Here is a 19965-nt window from a genome sequence, read left to right as displayed (position 1 = left end):
AACAGGCTAGTATACGTTTTTCGGCCTAAAGATGCTTTGCGAGATCAGAAAAGTCCTTCTGAAGAGCCAAAACTATTGATAGTCCAACGAATGTAATTTTTTAACTATTTTAAAACGAAAAACTAAATCCCTAAATCGCAAAAACATTTTTAGATATTTGTCATATTAAATACACATATTTTTTGTAAATTTGTTTACAGTTTTTCCAAGTTCAGTCTTAATCCCACACCATTTCATCTCAGCCATTTCGACTTGCATGTCCATCACTTGGACTTGGCTATCAATAACATTTAATTTAATTCCATTTCACTAGCAACTGCAACTCTCGTTCGGCCACTCTTATTGTGTTTCTGTGCTGAGCTTAGTTCATTAAGAAATTGTTACAAATTACCTGTGGCGTGTGTGCCAAAAAGCTCACTGCCGTTTGCCGTTGGCCGTTTGCAACATTTCGCCTTAATGCGATTTGCATTGAAAATGGGCACAAAAGTCGATTTGCTGGACTGGGCAAGGTAAAATCAAACAGAAAACTGAACTAAAAACTGCAAAATGAAACTGAAAACTGAACACTGAACACTGAAACTGAGGTGGAGTGAACTGTATAGTAGTAGAGACTGTAAAATCCAGCTTATTCGCGGGCTATTCACCTGCATTTTTGCTATTTGAGTGTCCCAAATAAATCCACCGCCCAGCCAAAGCCTTTTAGGTGTGAACTTTTTTACTTAACCATTTGAATTCGCTTTGAGGTCATCGGATCAAGCCGAAACTTGTTCAGTTGGGCTTTGCAAAGGAGAGCAAATCGAATAAAAAATCGAATAAAATAACAGAGAGATAGCACTCGAAATTGGGTCGCCGTGCGTGTTATTATTTGGTGTGTTAAAAAAGAAAAAAAAAGAAAATAGGTGTATATCAAAATCATATACAATATTGGGAATGGGGAAACTGAAAAGAAATAGCATTTCCATAATCAAATTGCTGCCAACCGGGCGTATTCGCAATGTCCAATTGTCCCAGCGACGTTTTGGCATTTTTTAATGAAAGTTTTCAGCGCATTCAATGGATTTTTCTATGAAATAAAACGTTGCAAAAGGAAATTCAGAGGAAAATATCAAAATAGAGACACGCCCACGAAATTATTGGCAAAAACCGTCAAGCAATTATGCTTATTGGCTGCTGGCGATTATTGCCGCATTCTTTCCTCTCAGCCACGAACGCGGCAAAGGCTTTCGATTTCACAATTGAATTGGTTAAACTTGTTCTTCGATGGCAATTGGCCGCTGGCCGCACTGAATCGGCCGCAAATTAGGTAATAAATAAATATAGAAAATTAAAAATAAATTACAGCTGGCCGTGTTTTTAGGCAGATAAAACTTTGTTACAAAATAAATCGGGTTTTGAGCGGTTTTTATGCAGTTTTTATAACCGACTTTAAGTGATTGTTTATGATTTGATCTAATTATTAGACTTGGAGAAATGTTTATTAGAATGAAAGGAATATTTAGAATGCTGTAATGTGGGAAATTAGAGGTCTTTTGATTAAGTATATTTAAATTAGTGAAAAACAAGCGTTTAACTATCTTAAAAAGACAATAAATAAGAAAGTTATTAATGAATTTATCTTACAAATCTGCTCATTCTGTGCAACCAACATATTTATTACCTTAAATATAATATTTTTTACATAAATAACCACAAAGACCTTCACTACAGTAAGCTCTTGTACTGAAAAGACTTCCACTTAACCCTTGACATTTTGCCAGCATCTTCAATGTCAACCAGTTGGCCCGCCGATTGAACAATTTCAATAGCAAATCAGTCTTTTTGCTCTGCCAACCATTGAAAGACACTCGGTTCCCTGTTGGAATTTTCATTTTCAATTTCCATTGGATCTGAACCAAAACAACTTTCAATGCAAATGGAAACCTGCAACCTGCCAGCCAGCAAGCCTGCAACTTCGTGGGTGATGGAAAAGGCGGCTAGTCAGGTAGTGACATATCGTTAGGTTTACCTGACTGCCTTTGGCTGATAGAAAAATGCGGTTAATGTGGTTAATGGCAATTGCCGTTGGAGTCTTAGGGTTCGGCTGCGGCTCAGGCACTTGTACACTTTCCTAATTAAGTCAAAAGCACTGCCATGTTTTGTTATTGTTACCAAATATGGTCTTGCCTGCTTGCCATGTGAAAGATATTTATGTTCAAGTTGTCAGCTTTTTATAAGGGATCTTTTTTTAGATCGAGTAAGAGGTGTAACCTTCAGACTTGGGTTTATTGAGTAAGCAAATTTGGTAAGTTTATGTTCCAAAGAGCAATACTTTTGGTAAACTTAGTCCCATTTAGAACTCTATTCGATTAATGTGCTATTATTAACAAAGTCTCTATCTAAGACAGAAATATATTAAGCAGAAAAGAGAGTATTTCTAAAAGTGTTAACAATTTTCAAATAATACTTCACAAAGTTTAACTCTCCAGCTTCTCCTCATGCTCCCCATAAGTTTATTAAAAAACCAAAACATTCATCTAACCGGAAATATTAAAAAAACGTTATTATATATCCATAAAAAAATGCTAATAACCATTAGTTATAACCCAAATGCAGTTCGATAGCGCAACTGTGCATTTCCATTGCATAAGAGAGTGCATTTCCCCAACGCTTTTGCCAACGAACGGAAATGATCGCTTAATAGATTTTACTTTTTGACAGTTAACGCAAAATGAAAATTCATTTGCGATTCTCGGGCGGGCGACACACGAACGATATTCGAGTGGTGTTCGAGGAAAATGCTCTTGCCACTTCAAGGAAAATGAAATACCATAGCTAAAGCCATTACCATTACCAATACATAGCAGTTGCAGCTCCAGCTCCCAACTCTGGCCAATGTGGCAGTTTGTTTTGGTCCGAGGCTGGCCAAAGTTGATGGACTCGTTTGGAGCGCCTACAGCAGCACTAAAAGTGAATGCAGGGGGGGAGCTGCAGGTCGGGTAGGAGGGAGGGGGGGCAAATCGACGCTTTAACAATTTGGTTAAAGTTTAATAAACTTTATGAAATGTTGTCTTGAGTGGGAAATGCAGTTGGTCCGCGTGGAGTCGTCGACTTCAATGACAATGCTGCCAATGCTGCAGGGGTGGGATGGCGGAGGGGCGGCGGCGTCTGGCTGTCAAGTGAGTTTTTGGCCAGATAATGTCCAAGGCGAAAAGCAAAAAAAAAAAACATTAAAAAACTGTGAAAAAGGAAATCCTAGGCAAGCCATGGGACATCAGGAAACAGCCTGGCTATGTTAGAAAGTAACCATTATTTGAATGTTTTTTTACTATTATATTTTTGGTTTTTCTTACACTTTTTTTCTTTTCACCTTTTTTTTCAAATTCTGTTTTTATTGTTTTTTATTCAACATCATTTATTTGACATCGCCTTTGTTTTCTCGATTTTTAGTGCGATTTTTGGTGGCTTCTTCGTTTTGTTACGCAAGCGGAAAATGTGCATTTAGTTTTCCTTTTCGGTTGACATTTTTTATTGATTTTTTTTATGCTGTTGCAAGTGCCGCTGTTATGCAAGGGAATGTTGCACTCATGAAAAAGAATGATGAAAGTTTTTCTTATATTTTTTAGCTATAATTATTTAAGGCAGCTTTAAGCAGGGAGTTTTTATATATTTTTGGTTTTAAATTTAAAGAAAAGTATTATTAAAAATAAATTTTTGTATTACACTATCTTGTGACTTATAGAAAAATAGTTTCTAGAGAATCTTCTTCAAAATGATCTAAAATTTAGATTCTAAATCTTAATAGGTTTATGCTGATTGCTAACTCTTGTTAGAAAATCTTTAAAAATCGATATTTTCATTGCAGATTTTGGGCTAAAAAGGGGTGCATTTTTGTAATAAATTACCATCACCATCAATTAAAAAGAAATTCTTCTTAAAGCAAGGATGTAACCAAATCGCATGGAATCCCACTGATCAATATTATTAATGGTTTTCTTAATTAAAAACGATCCACACCCAAAGTGGTCCACACCAAACAGGAAACCAAATCGCAAAAAGTTGGTTAAAAATTATGATCAATATATTTTATAGATTGTCAAATTGAATAGATGGAACACCCATTCGGGGGGCGTTCGGGGGAAGTGGCCACTCCCACCACACTCGCCAAAGGCTAGAGAAAGTGAGCCAAATGGCATGGCAAGTGGAGTGGATCGCTCCGAGGGTTATCATTATGTACTCATATGCAGAATCCAGTAATTACAGCACACACTGTACATATATGCTGATGAATTGTGAATGCCTTGCATCCGATAGATACAGATACAATTTTGATTAATCGCAGCGAAAAGAGAGCAAAGAAATTAGAACGCCAGCGGAGTTGGGGGTATGGGTCTGGGTCTTTAGTTGGACATTCCGGATAATTGGTGGGTTCGAACTGGACTCCCTGGCAGAGTGAAACTCCGAACGAACTGATAAGCGGTTAATTAACATTGCAGGCAAAAGAGGTGGCGGTGTGGTTTAGGCCATGGCATCTACACATCCACCTGGCCAACATGAAAATTGCTACTACCATGTGCAGCAGAAATATTTTCCGATTTTTTTTTGTTTTGTTTTTTTTTTTTAGCCCGCCACAAAGTATTTTTAAGGCGTGTTGTTTGCCGTTTTCAATAGATTTTTGTCTTTAATGACTTTTGCCTGGGACTCCGGACTTCGGAAACTCTTTGGCTTTGGCTCTGGCTTTGGCTTTGGCTCTGACTCTGGCTTAATGGCTTCGATCGTTTTGGCTTTTGTTCTGACTCTGTGGCTTTCGCAAGTGGGCTTGGTTATTCGGTTGGCCAAATGGATGGATGTATGCCCAATAGGTTATTCTATCTGCAGGTGTCGGCATCGCTTTTGAGGAGAAATCCCGCTAGTTGGGGTTCATAATGAGCTGTCCGGGAGATCAAACAGGTGCTCGCTCAACGATCCATCCGGTGGGGTATTTTTCTTTCTATTTTTTTTTTTTTTTTAAAAATAGGTCGCACATGCTGAGTTTAGATTTTTGACATCGATCTAAGATTTGCTTAAGCTGAACAGGTTTTTCATTTGCTAAAAGAGTTAATTATTCTGTGAGTTCAGAAAGGAATTTCAGCGGAAGAAAACTATTATTATTAGTCGTTAGGTGTAGAATTTATTTTCCACAGTTTTAACATTTGGTTTTATTTTTTAGTAATTTATTTAAAACAACAAACAAGCTGCTGGTTTCGGGTAGGAAAAAGGTGATAAAACCTTTTAAAATTAACTTTAAATTCGTTTTCTGTATATAAAGTCACCTTTACTGCCTAATAAGCTTGTATTTCAACCATAAAATATTATATATTATTTATTTATTATCTAATTCCTTTTCTTTTTGATTTAAGATTCTCTTCTTTAAAACAAAAGTAGCATATTTTCCTGCAATTATTAGCAGTTTTTGAAAGTATCCCTTTTTCCTTTCACTTCAAATATTTTAAACTGTAAAAAAATACTGTAAAACTGTAAAAGAAGCTCAAACTTTAATGTCTACCACATTCTTCAGTAGCCTGATTAGCCTTCCTGTTTAGGTTTCTAGGCAAATATTAAATATTTTAAACTGTAAAAAGGACTGTAAAACTGTAAAAGAAGCTCAAACTTTCACGTCTGCCACATTCTTCAGTAGCCTGTTTAGCCTTCCTGTTTATCTTTCTAGACATATGTGGACTTAACATATTTACTATTCCCCATTTAACAACAAATTAAAACCCAAATATAGACAGCCAGAAATTTCATTCATTGAAACTTTAAGCAACAACCAGAATGCCCCATAAAAGTCAAAGCCACATGCTAATTACTTAGTTTAAACTCAAATTGCTGAAACGCTTTAAACCTATTGAACAAACAGGGTTCCGGGCAATGCAAAACAAAGGCTGACATACCAGGGAACTCATTAAATAAAATGAGAACAAGCCGTTTGCCGAGATGTTGGAGAAACAACAAAAAAAAAACAATCAACATTCGCCACAACAACAGCAACAAGAAGAACAAAACCACAAGAAGTTGCTGCAAAATAAAGTCCAACAAAAAAAAAAAAAAAAACAATAACAGCGGCAGAAAATAACCAAAGATGAAAAGTTCAATGCACGCAAATCGGATTAAGCAAAGAAAATTAAGTAATACTTGTACTTGTGGAAATCTGAAAATGTGCCCAGAAAGGTGGTAAATAGAAAGGCAGCCCACGGAAGTTGTACGCCTATTTCAAATTTCATATAGAAACTACAATTTTCCTATAAATATTCGCAAGCCTCTTACCTTTAATTCCTACAAAATACGAAATCCAAATGCGTAAATCCAAGTGGAAGTTTCTTTTTTTTATTTCTCACAATTATGTTTGTTTTTTTTTTTTTTGTCAAAAAACTCGAACAGTTAGCACTCCGAATTTCGTATTGTTGGGGATCGTTAAGTGCGCAGACGTTACGAGTTTAAAAAAATCGCACCAAACCGGGTTTTTTTTAGATTATCGCGGTATCGGGTATTGCGAACCGAACGCATCGAAGCTTCTAACTCAACTGACCTAAAGTTGAGCCTCTGGATTCCATCAACCGCCACGCGCTCAAAAGCTTCGTCTTCTGAGCTTTCAAAAGCAACTTCGTTTGGGTAAGCTTTCTTGAGTATTTTGAGGTAAGCCAAAAAGCAGGCAACTAAATACAAGAGATACTGCTACCTAACAAATATTTTATGTCCTTTTCTTAAGATTATTCATTTCTGGCACATCTTATTTATTAAACATATTCAATTGTCTATATTTTTTAACATAAGAATACTATTATTTAATCCATGAAGAACTTGTTTTAATACCTGCTACATAGTTACAAATATTACTCATCCGCCATGTTGGTACAATGCATGCATTTTTCAAGTCATTTTCTATGTTATTTGGCTTTATGCTAATATCAACTGGTTGGTTAAATCAATTAAAAAATTAAAAGTAAATAAAATAAAACTTTAAGACAAAGGACTTTTCATTCTACTTGTCGTTAAACAAAATGTTTTTTGACTATTGTTAGAAATGAATTTATCAACAGCTTTTTAAATATTATACAATGAGCTTCCCCATTAGATCTATTCAAATTCATTTGGCACAAAATAAATATTTATTTCTATTGAATACATTTAATCATCAGCCAAGAACCAAAACTTGGTTATATAAGCAACCTAGTTATGAATATATATTAATGCCACATGTTAAGACGCAACCTAAGACAAATAATTAAACTGTTTGCTTAGACAAAATAGTCTAAAACATCTTCTAACAATTTGGCTATAAATACTCTGACTTCCTATCGGTAAAGCACAACTGTCACCGTAGTCAAAGCTATCACACAAGATGCGATCTCAGCTAGCTCTCTTCCTTGGCTTCGTGGCCCTCGTTTCGACTGTCTTGGCAGCCAGTACTCCAGCCGCAACTCCGCCAGCCTCAACGCCGACTACAACTCCCTCTTCGTCTCCTGCAACGACCTCTCCAACGACCTCCCCAACAACCTCCCCAACTACCTCGCCAACATCCTCCACAGCGACCACGGCGAGCAGTACTTCAGCGGACAGCGCCACCACTGCACCCACTACAGTGGCTCCCACAACAAAGAAATCAAAGAAGAAGGAGCATAAAAGGCACTGGAAGAATAAAACGAAGAGATCGGCAGTGAAACACATCAAACACAAAAAAGTAGGCAAGAGAAATGGTCGCAAGAACACATCCCGCCGAACTTGAAGCCCTAAAATGGAATCCTGCTGATGAAAATGATCTGGCTGACAACCCTAAACGTTTTTACACTTATTTTTTAGTTTTATACTACTTATGTTTTTATAATAATCGCATTATTAAATGAAAAGAAATGAGACTCTCAAATTTTTGTGTTTTCCTTCCTTGCAATTAAATTAAAACAAGTCAAAAATTAAATACCAAAATTTAAAAAAAGATAGAATCTAAAGCTTGATTAAATAGCAATGGATGGTTTAAATTTTTAACGTGAAATATTTTAAATTGCTTTAGCTTAAATACCTCACTAGCGGTTTTTGCAGTTTTGGCCGTTCTTTTCAACTCGAAACTATTAGTAATTTAAATAGCAAACTTTGTTTCCCAATGAGTTTTTCAGATTCCAATCTTAAAGCTAAAACATTATTTGGCGTCGTTTGGTGCTTAAAATGGCAAAGCCAGCAGCTATTGTAAATATGTTCTCACGATAGAATCATAGATAGATTTTAATGCTTTTGGTAAACTTTATACCAAAAACTTTAAAAGAGAAATTAAATTCGATTGATAGAAATTAAAGAAGCCTGGTTTCTTCGCTGCGAAATTCAAATTAACTCCCTGAAGTCTGTCCAAATAACTTTTACACTGAGACCAGGAAACTGCCCAAATGTCACACTTACCGGCTCAGCAATTCCACAAGATACCTGTGTGAAGTACTTTGGAATGCATCTCGATCGCAGACTGACATGGACATTTCAAATAAAAGTGAAATATCAACAACTCAGACTGAAAACCCTGAAATTGTCCTGGTTACTATGTAGAAAATCAACTGTCACTTTGGAAAACAAAATTATCCTCTACAAAGCCATTTTGAAAGTAATTCAAATATTGAAATACTTCAGCCCTACTTAACGCTCCTCGCTATGTAGCCAATGCAAATATTTATAAAGATCTAAATATTCTAACTATAAAAGAAGAGGTAAACAAATATAATAAGATATATACAGACAGACTTCACAATCATGTAAATAATTTAGCCCTAGGTCTAGTAGGCAATAGCTTAACATTCAGAGGACTCAACAGATTTCACATTCTTGATATCCCTGATAGGTAAATTGAAGTAAAGGAGAAACTATAGAAGTTTATTAAATATAATAGCAGGTTTCACTGGAAATCATATTCACTGGAAGTCATAAAATTTACTTATTGTCACAAGACAGATTGTAAGTAAAAGTATTTAAAATAATATAAATTATTCTTTTAAGAAACCAATAAGAATATATAAATCAATAATCTATTCTTTCTTGATGGTTAATAAGGGTTAGGGATGACTGCACTCTGTCCAGACTTATTAAAAGCAAAATCTCAGGATTATATAGAAAGAACTGATAATTTAATGAAGATTTAACATTGGAAACATAAATATAAAAAGTAACTTAAGATTAGGGTTAATAAGTGGAGTCGTGTGAGTCGTTATCAAAATCTCTTGGGTTTGCCGAGTTCACAATGAAGAATCCTTCTTAGTTCCGACGCGATCGCCTCCTCTTCTTGCTGTCTTCATCAGTGCCTCCGCGCTTGTGGTGGGTTTTTCGGACCACTTTTGGTCTGTGAGTTTTCTCTTTGTGGTGAGTGGTAGTAATAACCTTATGATTCGACGACTTCGTGGTGGGAGCGACTGTGGTGGGTGCAGTGGTGCTGCTGTCGGTGGCCGTGGTGGGTGCGGTTGTCGCTGTGGGGGTTGTTGTTGAGGTAGTTGGGGAGGCTGTTGGAGAGGTCGTTGCAGGAGACGAAGCGGGAGTTGCAGTCGGCGTTGAGGCTGGCGGAGTTACGGCCGGAGTACTGGCTGCCAAGACAGTCGAAACGAGGGCCACGAAGCCAAGGAAGATAGTTAGCTGGGATCGCATCTTGTCTGATAGCTTTGTCTATTGCGAGTGCTGTGCTTTTCTTGGCAGAAGTCAGAGTATTTATAGCGGAATCGTTAGAAGAAGTTCCAGACTTGTTTTTCTTAGGCAAACAGTACAAGTTAGAACTTATTTGAACACTAAAGCCACATATGTCTTCCTCAACTTTTTAGGTTATCTAAACAAAGACAACTGTTCCACAGTAGAAAGTCTAAAGGATTTGGCTAGTTCAGCCTTGAAGGCAGTGCCGCATATTTAAATCCTTTTAAAAGGGTATTGTAATTTGATCTTAGTCACACCATTTAAGTAACTGGACCTTAAAGAAAAAGTCTTTTGAGTGTCATAACTTTGTATTTATTTTTCGTATAACTACATAGTGAAATTCTATACGAACTGGCTCTCAATGGAATGTAAATCGATAACGGACTGGAGAGCCTCATAAGTTAGGTTTTGAATTAGTATTTAACCGAACTTAAAACCAATTAGTACCGTGACAAAGGAATCTCAAAGAGAAATTTCAAAATCAATTCAGTAAATAATAAATAAAAGAATATAAAATTAAAAATTGGTCTGACCACATCGTATAAACATCTTCTGTTGTACATAGTTTGTATTTTATTCAAGTGTTTTGCTCTGCTCTATTGAGTGGTGTAAATTAATTTGAGTTCAAAGGCATTTTAGGGAAAGTACAAATCGGATATAAACATAAATCGAAGTGTAGAAATCGGAAATCAAATCACGACATGCTTGGGCGTACACATATTAAATAATATCAAGATTAGTTAGACTCAGAGAAGTTCTATGAGCTAAATACAATGCTTTAGTTAGGCGAGTAATTTAGTTAAGATTTTCTGTTTCTCACTTTTTTTTTCTTGAGTTTCCTCTTGGGTGTTTAATATTAAGTTTTGTGTTTTCCAACGTGTACAATTACGAAACATTATTTTGGTTTTGTAATTACAATTAATAATTGAATGGCAATCTTTGTCCTATCTCTAGGCCCCACCCATGTCATCCACGGCAATGGCACACAGCACGTACATCATTCCGGCGCTTAGAAGAGCCGTAACCGGCACTGTCACAATCCAGGCATAGGCAATGTTCCGGAATAGGTGCCAATCAACACTGCCGTCCTCCGTGGGCGCAACATCCTTATCAGTTCCCACTTGATGTTCCTGGTCATTTGACTGTTGACCCTTCTTGCGACCCGATGCACTCACATGCCCCACGAAAACCACCGAACCGACTTTGCAATGAGTGGTCGAAATGGGCAAGCCAATTTTGCTGGCCAGCAGTACGGTGATGGCAGCTCCGACTTCGATGGTAAAGCCACTAAAAAACAAATAAAAAAAGAGATATTATAATAATTAACATTATTCTTAAAATATATACACTTATTACTCACGTTGATGAGGTGATTTTGGTGAGGTCATTGCCAATGGTCTCAATGACGCGTCGTCCCCACAGCCAGAGACCCACGGAGATGCCGATGCCTCCATAGATCAGAATATAGATGGGACTTTCCGCCCGCTGCATTACCGAGCCCTCGCGATAGATCATATAAAGTGCAATCAGTGGGCCGATGGCGTTGCTCACATCATTGCCACCGTGCGCGAAACTCCCAAAGGTGGCTGTCAGGATCTGGAGGAACGAGAAAAGCATAGAAATCTCTGGGGTCTCCTCAGCACCACTAGTTCTTCGTCCACCGGCCGCCGCCCGCTTTAACTCCTCCTCCTGCTCATTTAACGCCTCCTTGCTCTCGATCAAAGGAACCTTACTGGAGTTGGGCGATAGTGTAGAACTGATCATCAGATCGAGGCTGCCGGCACTCTCCACCACTTGAAGGTTGTTGTTGGTGGCCTTGGTAGCTCCGGCTTCTAGGTCCGTTCCGATGGGGCTCGCCTTGTGCTGGAAAGTTAAGAAAGAATAATAATGGTCAGTACGGACAGTTGAAGATATCTAAGACTGGACAGATACCTTTTGCTCCTCTTTGGGCGACTGCATCCTTTTGAAGCACTCCTGCAACTTGCGTCCATTTTGTTGCTGCTGTTGCTGTTGCTGCTGCTCGTCGATGAAATTCAGGCTAGTGATCGTCAGATCGGTGTTGTCCAGGCTAGCCTTGCCCAACAGGTCCTCTGCCTTCTTGATCAGCTGCGGATCAATCTTGTACTCCTCGCCGGGTGCATTGTTGTTCTTAGCCGCAAGTCCGAATGGAGCCAGTTTAAAGGTCCTGGGTGAGTTGTCACTCAATGAGACCAGCTCGGTAATTTCCGCGATGGCTGGCAGTGGCTTTCCTTCGCTAACCAGCGACAAAGGACGACGCTGCTTCTTAGGACTGCCCGACGGCGAGGATTCTAGAAAACATTTAATATGATTCAGAATTCTTATCATGTATTGCTTCATTACCAAAACAATAAGTATATAATTTGTATTTCTAGTCTAAAGCCCGATTAGGTTTAACTAAATATTTATTTTGATTGAATTATTTTCTACCGTAGAAAAATAACAAAAGTAGGCAACAATCTTTGTATAACCAACCTAGTTATGAATATGTTTATATGCCACATGCTGAGACGCGACCTAAGACAAATAATTAAACTGTTTGCTTAGACAAACAAGGCTGATACATCTTCGAACAATTTGGCTATAAATACTCTGACTTCTGCCAAGAAAAGCACAGCACTCGCAATAGACAAAGCTATCAGACAAGATGCGATCCCAGCTAACTATCTTCCTTGGCTTCGTGGCCCTCGTTTCGACTGTCTTGGCAGCCAGTCCTCCGGCCGCAACTCCGACAACCTCAACGCCGCCTGCAACTCCCACTGCGTCTACTTCAACGACCACTCCAACTGCCACCCCAACTACCTCAACAACAACCTCCACAGCGACAACCGCACCCACCACGGCCACCGACAGCAGCACCACTGCACCCACCACAGTCGCTCCCACCACGAAGTCGTCGAATCATAAGGTTATTACTACCACTCACCACAAAGAGAAAACTCACAGACCAAAAGTGGTCCGCAAAATCCACCACAAGCGCGGAGGCACTGATGAAGACAGCAAGAAGAGGAGGCGATCGCGTCGGAACTAAGAAGGATTCCTCATTGTGAACTCGGCAAACCCAAGAGATTTTGATAACGACCCACACGACTCCACTTATTAACCCTACTCTTAAGTTACTTTTTATATTTATGTTTCCAATGTTAAATCTTCATTAAAGTATCAAAACCCTGCTATATAATCCAGATACTTAGTTTTAAAAAGAAACATCATTAACTCACCTACAGAGTCCTCGAAGTTAAACTTGACTGGATTCTCGGCACGCAACCGCTTAGCAATCTTGCGCCGCTGCAATGGAACCACTATCAACTGCGTCAGCAAGGCCACCAGCAATGACAGACCAAAACTGGCGGTCAGGGCTATCCACGTGGGGATGTTGTCCATATAGAGTAGCTTGGGTCCATCTAGCACTACACTGATCACATTGATGAAAAACGTCACGCCATAGAAGATGGGCAGTGATCGGAATCCTGCCTTAAGCGGCTCCTGGGCACGCAGGATGAATCGGCGAATGGCCAGAAATAGGAGGATGCTAACAACTCCGCTCATCACCGGCGAAATGAACCACGATCCCACGATTGTGCCCAGGGTGGACCACTTCAGGCCTTGAACACCGCGTGCCACCAATGAAAATCCAATGGTCGAGCCCACAATGCTGTGTGTTCCCGAAATGGGTAGCTTCAAAAAAGTGGCCACCAGCAGCCACACGGCACTACTGCCCAAAGCAGCCACGCAGCCCAGCATCAACACCTCCTCGGCGCCCTCATACAGACCCACTTCCAGGATTCCCTTTCGCATGGTATCCGACACCTTGTAGCCTTTAAGGAAATATGGATATTAATATATTTAATCATGCTTTATAGCTATTGACTTACCAATCAAAACGGCGCCCGATATTTCGCATATGGTGGCCAAAATGCATGCCTGCCGGATGGTAAGTACTCCAGAGCCAACGCTGGTGCCAAAGGAATTGGCCACATCATTGGCACCGATCCCGAAGGCCAGGACAAAGGCGATTAAGAAGCCGATGACAACCATCCATAGTAACTCCGGCGAAAAACTCTCCATGTTGTGGTGGTCAATGGTTGGTTGGTTCGCAGTTAAATGTAATTCAAAACCCTTTCGGTGCAAACCACTAAACTCTCTCGGCTCTAACTAAATACTGATTAGACTCCTCGCTCCTCGAAAGTAAACTGAACTCAAAAACTGTATGGATTTTTGGGTAGTGCGGATTTAACTGGGTGGATTTGTGGATGGCGTTGAATTGTGCAAAACAATCGTTGATAACTTATAAAATACAAGACTACGTAACAAATGAGGGTCGAAACAAAAATCCAAATTGGTTAATAAGTGAGAAATTCTTTTCAAATATTCTCTAAACAGCCATATTTGCGCTTAAACTTCATTGTCGTTATTTTCATAATGAAAATGGGGGAACAACTCGCCGCTTGGAACTGCGAAGGTGCGTTACTTAGTTGACTAATTACCCTGAAAATGTTTATATCTCTAAATTGTAACCCCTTTTCGGTTGGGAGCCTCTCTCTTCAAAGCTGAGGATCAGCTCCGCCTTAAATTATAGCAATAAATAAATAAATAAAATCCTAAAAAATATAACCCTGCGTTAGACAAAAACACCGAACACCGAAATGAAACGAACAATAATATTCCAAATTAAAATCCTTTTCCTTTTCGCCAACAGCAAAATTCCTGATGTTGCCAGAATTTTGATGATTAATGTTGGAAAATATTCAACATTAACTCCACATCAATTCGTTTAATCCTCCTGGATGACTCCTTAAGCAATTGTTGTGTTTACGTTTTTGAGTTTAAACGACGATGTTGTTGATTAAGTGGATATAGTGTTGTTGTGTTGGTTGTTTAATAATTAATTATAATAAGTTTCTTGTTATGTTGAATAGGAGTTAAGAAGTGTCGAGTTGGTAAACTAAAAAGCAATCGTAATTATTTATTTCTGATTCAAAATTTAATGGTTAGAATTCTTACCTGACGTTTGGGGTAGCAAAGTTGTTTCAACCATAGAGAATTATTCACCATGTCTGAAAATAAATGAAAAATATTAGAATTCTTAATCAAGAATAAAAATGAATATCTTTTAACCTATCTTTGGTTATTTTCACGACTGAACCAACCAAGCTCACAAAACTGTTTGGGCAAGAAAACGATTTTGAACCCAAATTAAAACTGGCTAAATCAGCTCGAAATCAGCTAGGATTTTCAATTCAGTTCGATTTGCATGTGAATATCAGTTTGTAGGTACTTTTAACCGGTAACAACCGGAAAACAAGCATTCAATGAATTTTCCAATGAGTTTGCTTTGGTACTTCTACGGAATTGTTTATAGTTTTCTTTAATTTGTTCATATCCAGATCCAACCGGACCCACGTGGTTGAATTCAAATGGAAATTCGCAATTGAAATTGTAATTGCCACTGGCCGTTATTGTTATTATTGTTCAGATTGTTGTCATCAGTGTAAGTGCAGAAAACAATAGATTTTCATTGTTTACAATGAAGATCAATGACTGCATGACTAACTGTTTTTAACTTAATTTAAATTTGCTTTACAAGAAAAGTAATGATTTTTGTTCCTACTTTTACGTTCTAGAATAACTTCAGAACTTCATTCAACAGAAACAGAATTCTCCTATCTATAGTATAGTATACGTACTAAGTTTTAACTAGTTTGTAGTACATTACTAAATATTTAGTACATCTATAAAAAAACACCTAACATATGTTCTTTTTATTAACCATGACGATTCCTGGCCATAAACGACTTAACGACCTTGGCTTTCCAAAAGAACTGCAGAGCAAAACAAACCGAAATAACATTTTCCTTTCGCACTTTCTCACATATTTGACCAAACTTAAATAGAAAAACCTCAAGAAAACCCACCCACAAACAAGTGGAAGACAAATGACGGCAAGAGGCCGTTGGGTGGTGGTTAATAGTTGGGGTTAGAGGTCAGTGGGTTGAGCAAAGTAACCAGGACAATGGCTGACACCGCGGCTTAGCAAGGTCGCAACGTTTTTGTGCTGGCGCTTGGTCGCGAAATTTCCATATTTGCGTGCTGTGTCATCGGTGGGTGGTTTACGCTTTTCACCCTTGCCACCCTCTACGAACCCACAGTGGGTGAGCACATTTACATCCTCACAATGGAAACGACAAGGAAACAATCATAGGTTTGTGGTAATCACCTCCAATTTAGCGGCGTATTTTGAACTTTTGAGCTATAAATACGCAAACACGCAAGATTGCACAGTTTGTGAGTCATTCCATATTACAAATAAATTTTTGTTTATGAGATCGATTCAAATTTAGGTTAGCTATAGTGATTTATGTTTATTAAATCGACAAATTAAAAAAAAAAAAAACAAGTTAAAAGGGTAATATTAAGAGACTCATTTGCATCTAAAATATTAAAATTAAAAGGTTATTATTTAACTAATAAAAATTAGTAATAAAAAATCATTGAACAAATATAATTGTTTTCCTGTAAAGGAATGCTCATTTAAAGCGTTAACTATGTCCTTTGAAATTCCTGTGGCCATAAATCACTTGCTGCACATTGTTGATTGAGAAATTACAGTTATTGCCCAGCAGGTGGTCAGTTTGTAATTGGAATGAACCGTTAAGGTCGGGCAGATCGAAGATGAGAGGGTGATTGGGTGGCTGGGAGGCGGTCAATCAATGTGCAAGAGCTTTAGGTATTGCTATTGCAATTGCATGACATGGAAATGAAATTAAAATGGATTGCATAGGTCCAGATGCACTGAAAAAAATGGTAATATACAAAGATTTATATTTGAAATTATGACTTAAAGTAGTTATTACCATGTCTAGCCCAACTTATTACGTATTTATCGATATTCAAAACATAATTAAGTGTTATTATATGTAAATAGTTTTTGCGACTGTACGATATACCTGCCGCGTCATTTGCAACCTTGACATTGCCGCCTACCAACTGCATTTGCAACTGGCTCTGGCAAACAGTAAACTGCATTTAATATTGATTTAATTTGCCGCACTGTCCCAAGGACGGATCAGGCTTAAAAAAACGCTGGAAAGGAAGGGAAGGCAAATTTCCCTGCACGCTCACTCAGCTCAGCTAACACAATTTCCACTTGTTGTTTTGCCGGAGCGGCGGTGGGCTCAGTTTTTTAGGGTGGTTGTTGTCGCAAGTTCAAGGTCATGCGGCCGCCACAATATCCAGGGTAACTTTGTTTTAAATTAACACCACCGTATCCAATGGTTGCCAAACTGCACCATGTACAACAAAGCCCCTTTCCCATTTCAATCAGTAATCCGCATTTCAGTCCAATCCAATTGGAAACGCTCTCAGGTGTGAAAGGGATGCACACAAATAATTAACAAAGACCTGCCACAAGCAATAGCAACAGGAAAAACAATAATACAAAACAACTAACAAGGGTCGCTGTGCACCTAAATTAACAAAATTTAGAGTATAAAAACGAAATTTATCAAAATTTACATTACAAATAAAAAATTTGTGTTAAAAAGGTAATATTTTTTAGACCTCCCATAAACAAGTTATCTATTTAAAACTAAAAAACAAAGAATCCACGAAAAACTTTCGATTTTATAAAAATAATTCCAACTATCGAAAGACCACTGTGTTTATGCAAACGTTTCCAACACGTGTGACTGTACACACTCGAGAAGTAAACAAAGCAATTTGGACCCCTTTTGGCGAATTTTTCCTATGTATTTCTAATTATGGCCTCTTTCTTTCCTACGTTCTTTCTTTTCTACCTTCTTTGCATTCATAAAAAGAGTTTAAACTTCAAAAAGCTGTTTTGTTTTTGTTTCATTTTTGGGTTTTTTTCCATCACACGCGATCCGAAAATGGAATCACGATTTTGTCGGCTGATATTTAAAACGTGTGCTCAAAAAAAATAACAAAGAGCGTATTTTACTGCCTCATTGAATATCACATATGTATGTATGTATGTTTATGTATATGTTTGTATGTATATACATCTGTTTATATGGTCGTACAAATACATATATTTCTATTGAAATACCATTCCCATTCAATAAGTTTCGGGCACCTGGCAACAGGCAAATATGTACGTACAATTTAGCTGGAATAAATGGAGGGAACTGCCATAACTCAACCGCATTTAGATTTTGAAAACTTTGGGTTCAGTTCACTTCGAAATTACTTCAAAATGTTGTCCTAATCGAGGGTGCACTCTATCTAGTTGGGACTTTTTTGAAATCCTTTATGTATGTATGTACTTTAAAATTCCCGAAGTGGGACCCAGTATTCTAACTGTACTTTCCAGTTTGAGGGGCACTTGTGCGATGACCATCCAACCACAAGTTGCAATAAGATTGGAAGCACTGAATCGAAATAATTTGCACACACACTTTCCATCCGGCGGCGAGTGTGTACACGCTTTGACCTTGCGGGGTTGCTGCCACCCCATCAGCCCATTCCCACCCACCGAACAATTTACTCCCAACCCAACTCATTCATAGCGCAAACTAATACGTTTATCCGCAATATCATTTTAAAGCAGAAACAAAATTTGAAAATTTCTTTCTTTGACGTAAGCACAAAGATCTGATATTTAAAAATTCTAAAAAGTACACATATTTTTCAAAAATTATGCAGAATGCGTGTATACAGATTTCAGTATTGTGGTGTTTCGTCGTTGCGCTATTTTAAAGTTGAAATGTTCTATTTTGTTTCTTTTTACTTGTTAAATTTAGTTCCCAGACGCAAAAACTGTACATAAAATGATGCCGAAGTTTCTTTCCTTCTCTCTTTTTTTTTTTGGTTACCACAGTGGGACTCATATGAACAACATCCGTAACTAGTAATTCGTTTACTTTAAATCTTAAATTACACCAGATACCATATTCAACTAACTTTAAAGATATAAGTTAGTAATTTTAAAAGCCGTTCTAAGTTAGAAGGAGATGAAAAAATGGAAAGACAACGTCAAAAAAGCCACAAATGTACAAATTTGTAAACAGAAATCAAATTTGCTACCAAAACGTGAAATCAAAAAAATTGTTATATTAAATAAAATTAATTTCATTAGACATCTGAGAAATCTACTTAATGAAATCTAAAGCCCTAAGGTAGGCTATATATTTTTACCCGGTGCATTTTGATTACCGGGTATTTTTTAGTCGGGAAATTCTTTTGAATATGTTTATCGTTAAAATCAATTTTTAATTTTGAAGAAATAAGTAAAAAGGCAATTGGACAATTTCACAAGAAGATAAAAGGATGAACGAAAATGAATGATGAGAGGGGAGGTAGGGGATTGCCTTATTCGATAATGAATCATACTAGCGGCGATGTTGTGGGGAAATGAGAAAGGCAAGAGGAGTGTCTGGAAGCTGCGAGAAAAGATGAGAGCAAGAGAGTGCGCAGCGAAGTCATGTTTCGCCCTAGAATCCTCTCGCTCTGCCCACCTTACTGCAGCTGCGAAGCAACAATAACAACCACAACAGAGAATCGAAAACAGCTGCACACGAAATCAATGGCCGTCAAACTGTTTTGCAAAATATCCAAAAAGTAACTGTACTCTGATTTACTGAAAATACAATATGCTGATTTTTCTCTAAACATAAAATTTTCAAATTGGGAGCCATAAGAAACTTTTTCTTCTTCTCCTTTTACGACCCCACTTATTTCTACGCCCAATCGATATCCCAGTTTATTGATTTTTCTCAACAAACATTTTACATTTGTTGCTTGTTTAGTTTTAGCATAGTTTTTTATGTGAATAAAAAAAATGTTGGCAAAAAAGTATCACACATACATACACACACTTTGAGCACACCCACGCGAAAACACGCGGCGCCAGCCAGACTACAAGGATACACAAGGATATATGTATTTATATCCTGCACACACACAAAGACTCTCGCATTGAAAAGCTCGACATGAGCGAATCCTGCGGAAAATCCCATAGATGACAACTATTTTAAATGATATAAAACAGTTCGGGGTACTCCTTAAACGAATTACTCACTTGATCAACAGCACTTTTTCAAATCAATAACTCGTCTATTGAATTTATTTAAGCGGGACGAAGTCGCGCGCAACCACCGGCTTGCTTGGCTAAGTAGAGATGATACTTCAACCAATGCCTACTCGATAGTATCGACTCGATACTATCTATCTATTATGCATTTGGTATTTTGTACCTATTCAGTGTAATGCTGATTTGATTATATGTACGGTCATACGATAGCAAATACGACCACCCATAGT

General features: G+C 37.8%; 4 protein-coding genes across 7 annotated transcripts in view; 1 reads left to right on the top strand and 3 right to left on the bottom strand.

The window, feature by feature from the left end:
• The window catches only part of LOC108114247 (brain-specific angiogenesis inhibitor 1-associated protein 2), a 30349-nt gene extending 23805 nt beyond the window's left edge, over window positions 1-6544 (bottom strand). For all 4 annotated transcript variants that reach the window (XR_001772738.2, XM_017225136.2, XM_017225139.2 and 1 more), the window contains exon 1: window positions 6283-6544. The gene's annotated coding sequence lies outside the window, so the exon portion shown is untranslated. The remainder of the gene's footprint in view (window positions 1-6282) is intronic.
• Window positions 6545-6620: 76 nt separating this feature from the next.
• Window positions 6621-7856, top strand: LOC108114252 (G8 domain-containing protein DDB_G0286311-like). The gene has a single exon (XM_017225146.1). The coding sequence runs from the start codon at window positions 7358-7360 to the stop codon at window positions 7739-7741; it is 384 nt and encodes a 127-aa protein (XP_017080635.1). The 5' UTR covers window positions 6621-7357; the 3' UTR covers window positions 7742-7856.
• A 1387-nt stretch (window positions 7857-9243) lies between these two features.
• Window positions 9244-9627, bottom strand: LOC121530026 (protein new-glue 2-like). Its single transcript, XM_041818368.1, has one exon. The coding sequence runs from the start codon at window positions 9625-9627 to the stop codon at window positions 9244-9246; it is 384 nt and encodes a 127-aa protein (XP_041674302.1).
• Window positions 9628-9962: 335 nt separating this feature from the next.
• On the bottom strand, window positions 9963-19825 carry LOC108114554 (sodium-dependent phosphate transporter 2). The gene is made up of 7 exons (XM_017225601.2): window positions 19724-19825; window positions 14689-14741; window positions 13560-14629; window positions 12906-13502; window positions 11599-11975; window positions 11027-11529; window positions 9963-10953 (listed from the first exon to the last, which is right to left on the bottom strand). The coding sequence occupies exons 3-7, from the start codon at window positions 13750-13752 to the stop codon at window positions 10617-10619; spliced, it is 2007 nt and encodes a 668-aa protein (XP_017081090.1). The 5' UTR covers window positions 13753-14629; window positions 14689-14741; window positions 19724-19825; the 3' UTR covers window positions 9963-10616.
• Between the last annotated feature and the right edge of the window lie 140 nt (window positions 19826-19965).

Source organism: Drosophila eugracilis, unplaced genomic scaffold (assembly GCF_018153835.1).
Source record: "Drosophila eugracilis isolate 14026-0451.02 unplaced genomic scaffold, ASM1815383v1 contig_2154, whole genome shotgun sequence".
NCBI lineage: Eukaryota > Metazoa > Arthropoda > Insecta > Diptera > Drosophilidae > Drosophila > Drosophila eugracilis.
The sequence above is the reverse complement of the archived record's forward strand: the minus strand, read 5'-3'. Positions and strand labels throughout refer to the sequence as shown.

Coding starts and splice junctions, on each gene's coding strand:
- LOC108114554 (XM_017225601.2), bottom strand. CDS start 13,752: ATGGAGAGTTTTTCGCCGGAGTTACTATGGATGGTTGTCATCGGCTTC. Junction 11,530..11,598: donor CGCCCAAAGAGGAGCAAAAG/GTATCTGTCCAG, acceptor TTAACTTTCCAG/CACAAGGCGAGCCCCATCGG. Junction 10,954..11,026: donor ACCAAAATCACCTCATCAAC/GTGAGTAATAAG, acceptor TTTGTTTTTTAG/TGGCTTTACCATCGAAGTCG.
- LOC121530026 (XM_041818368.1), bottom strand. CDS start 9,627: ATGCGATCCCAGCTAACTATCTTCCTTGGCTTCGTGGCCCTCGTTTCG.
- LOC108114252 (XM_017225146.1), top strand. CDS start 7,358: ATGCGATCTCAGCTAGCTCTCTTCCTTGGCTTCGTGGCCCTCGTTTCG.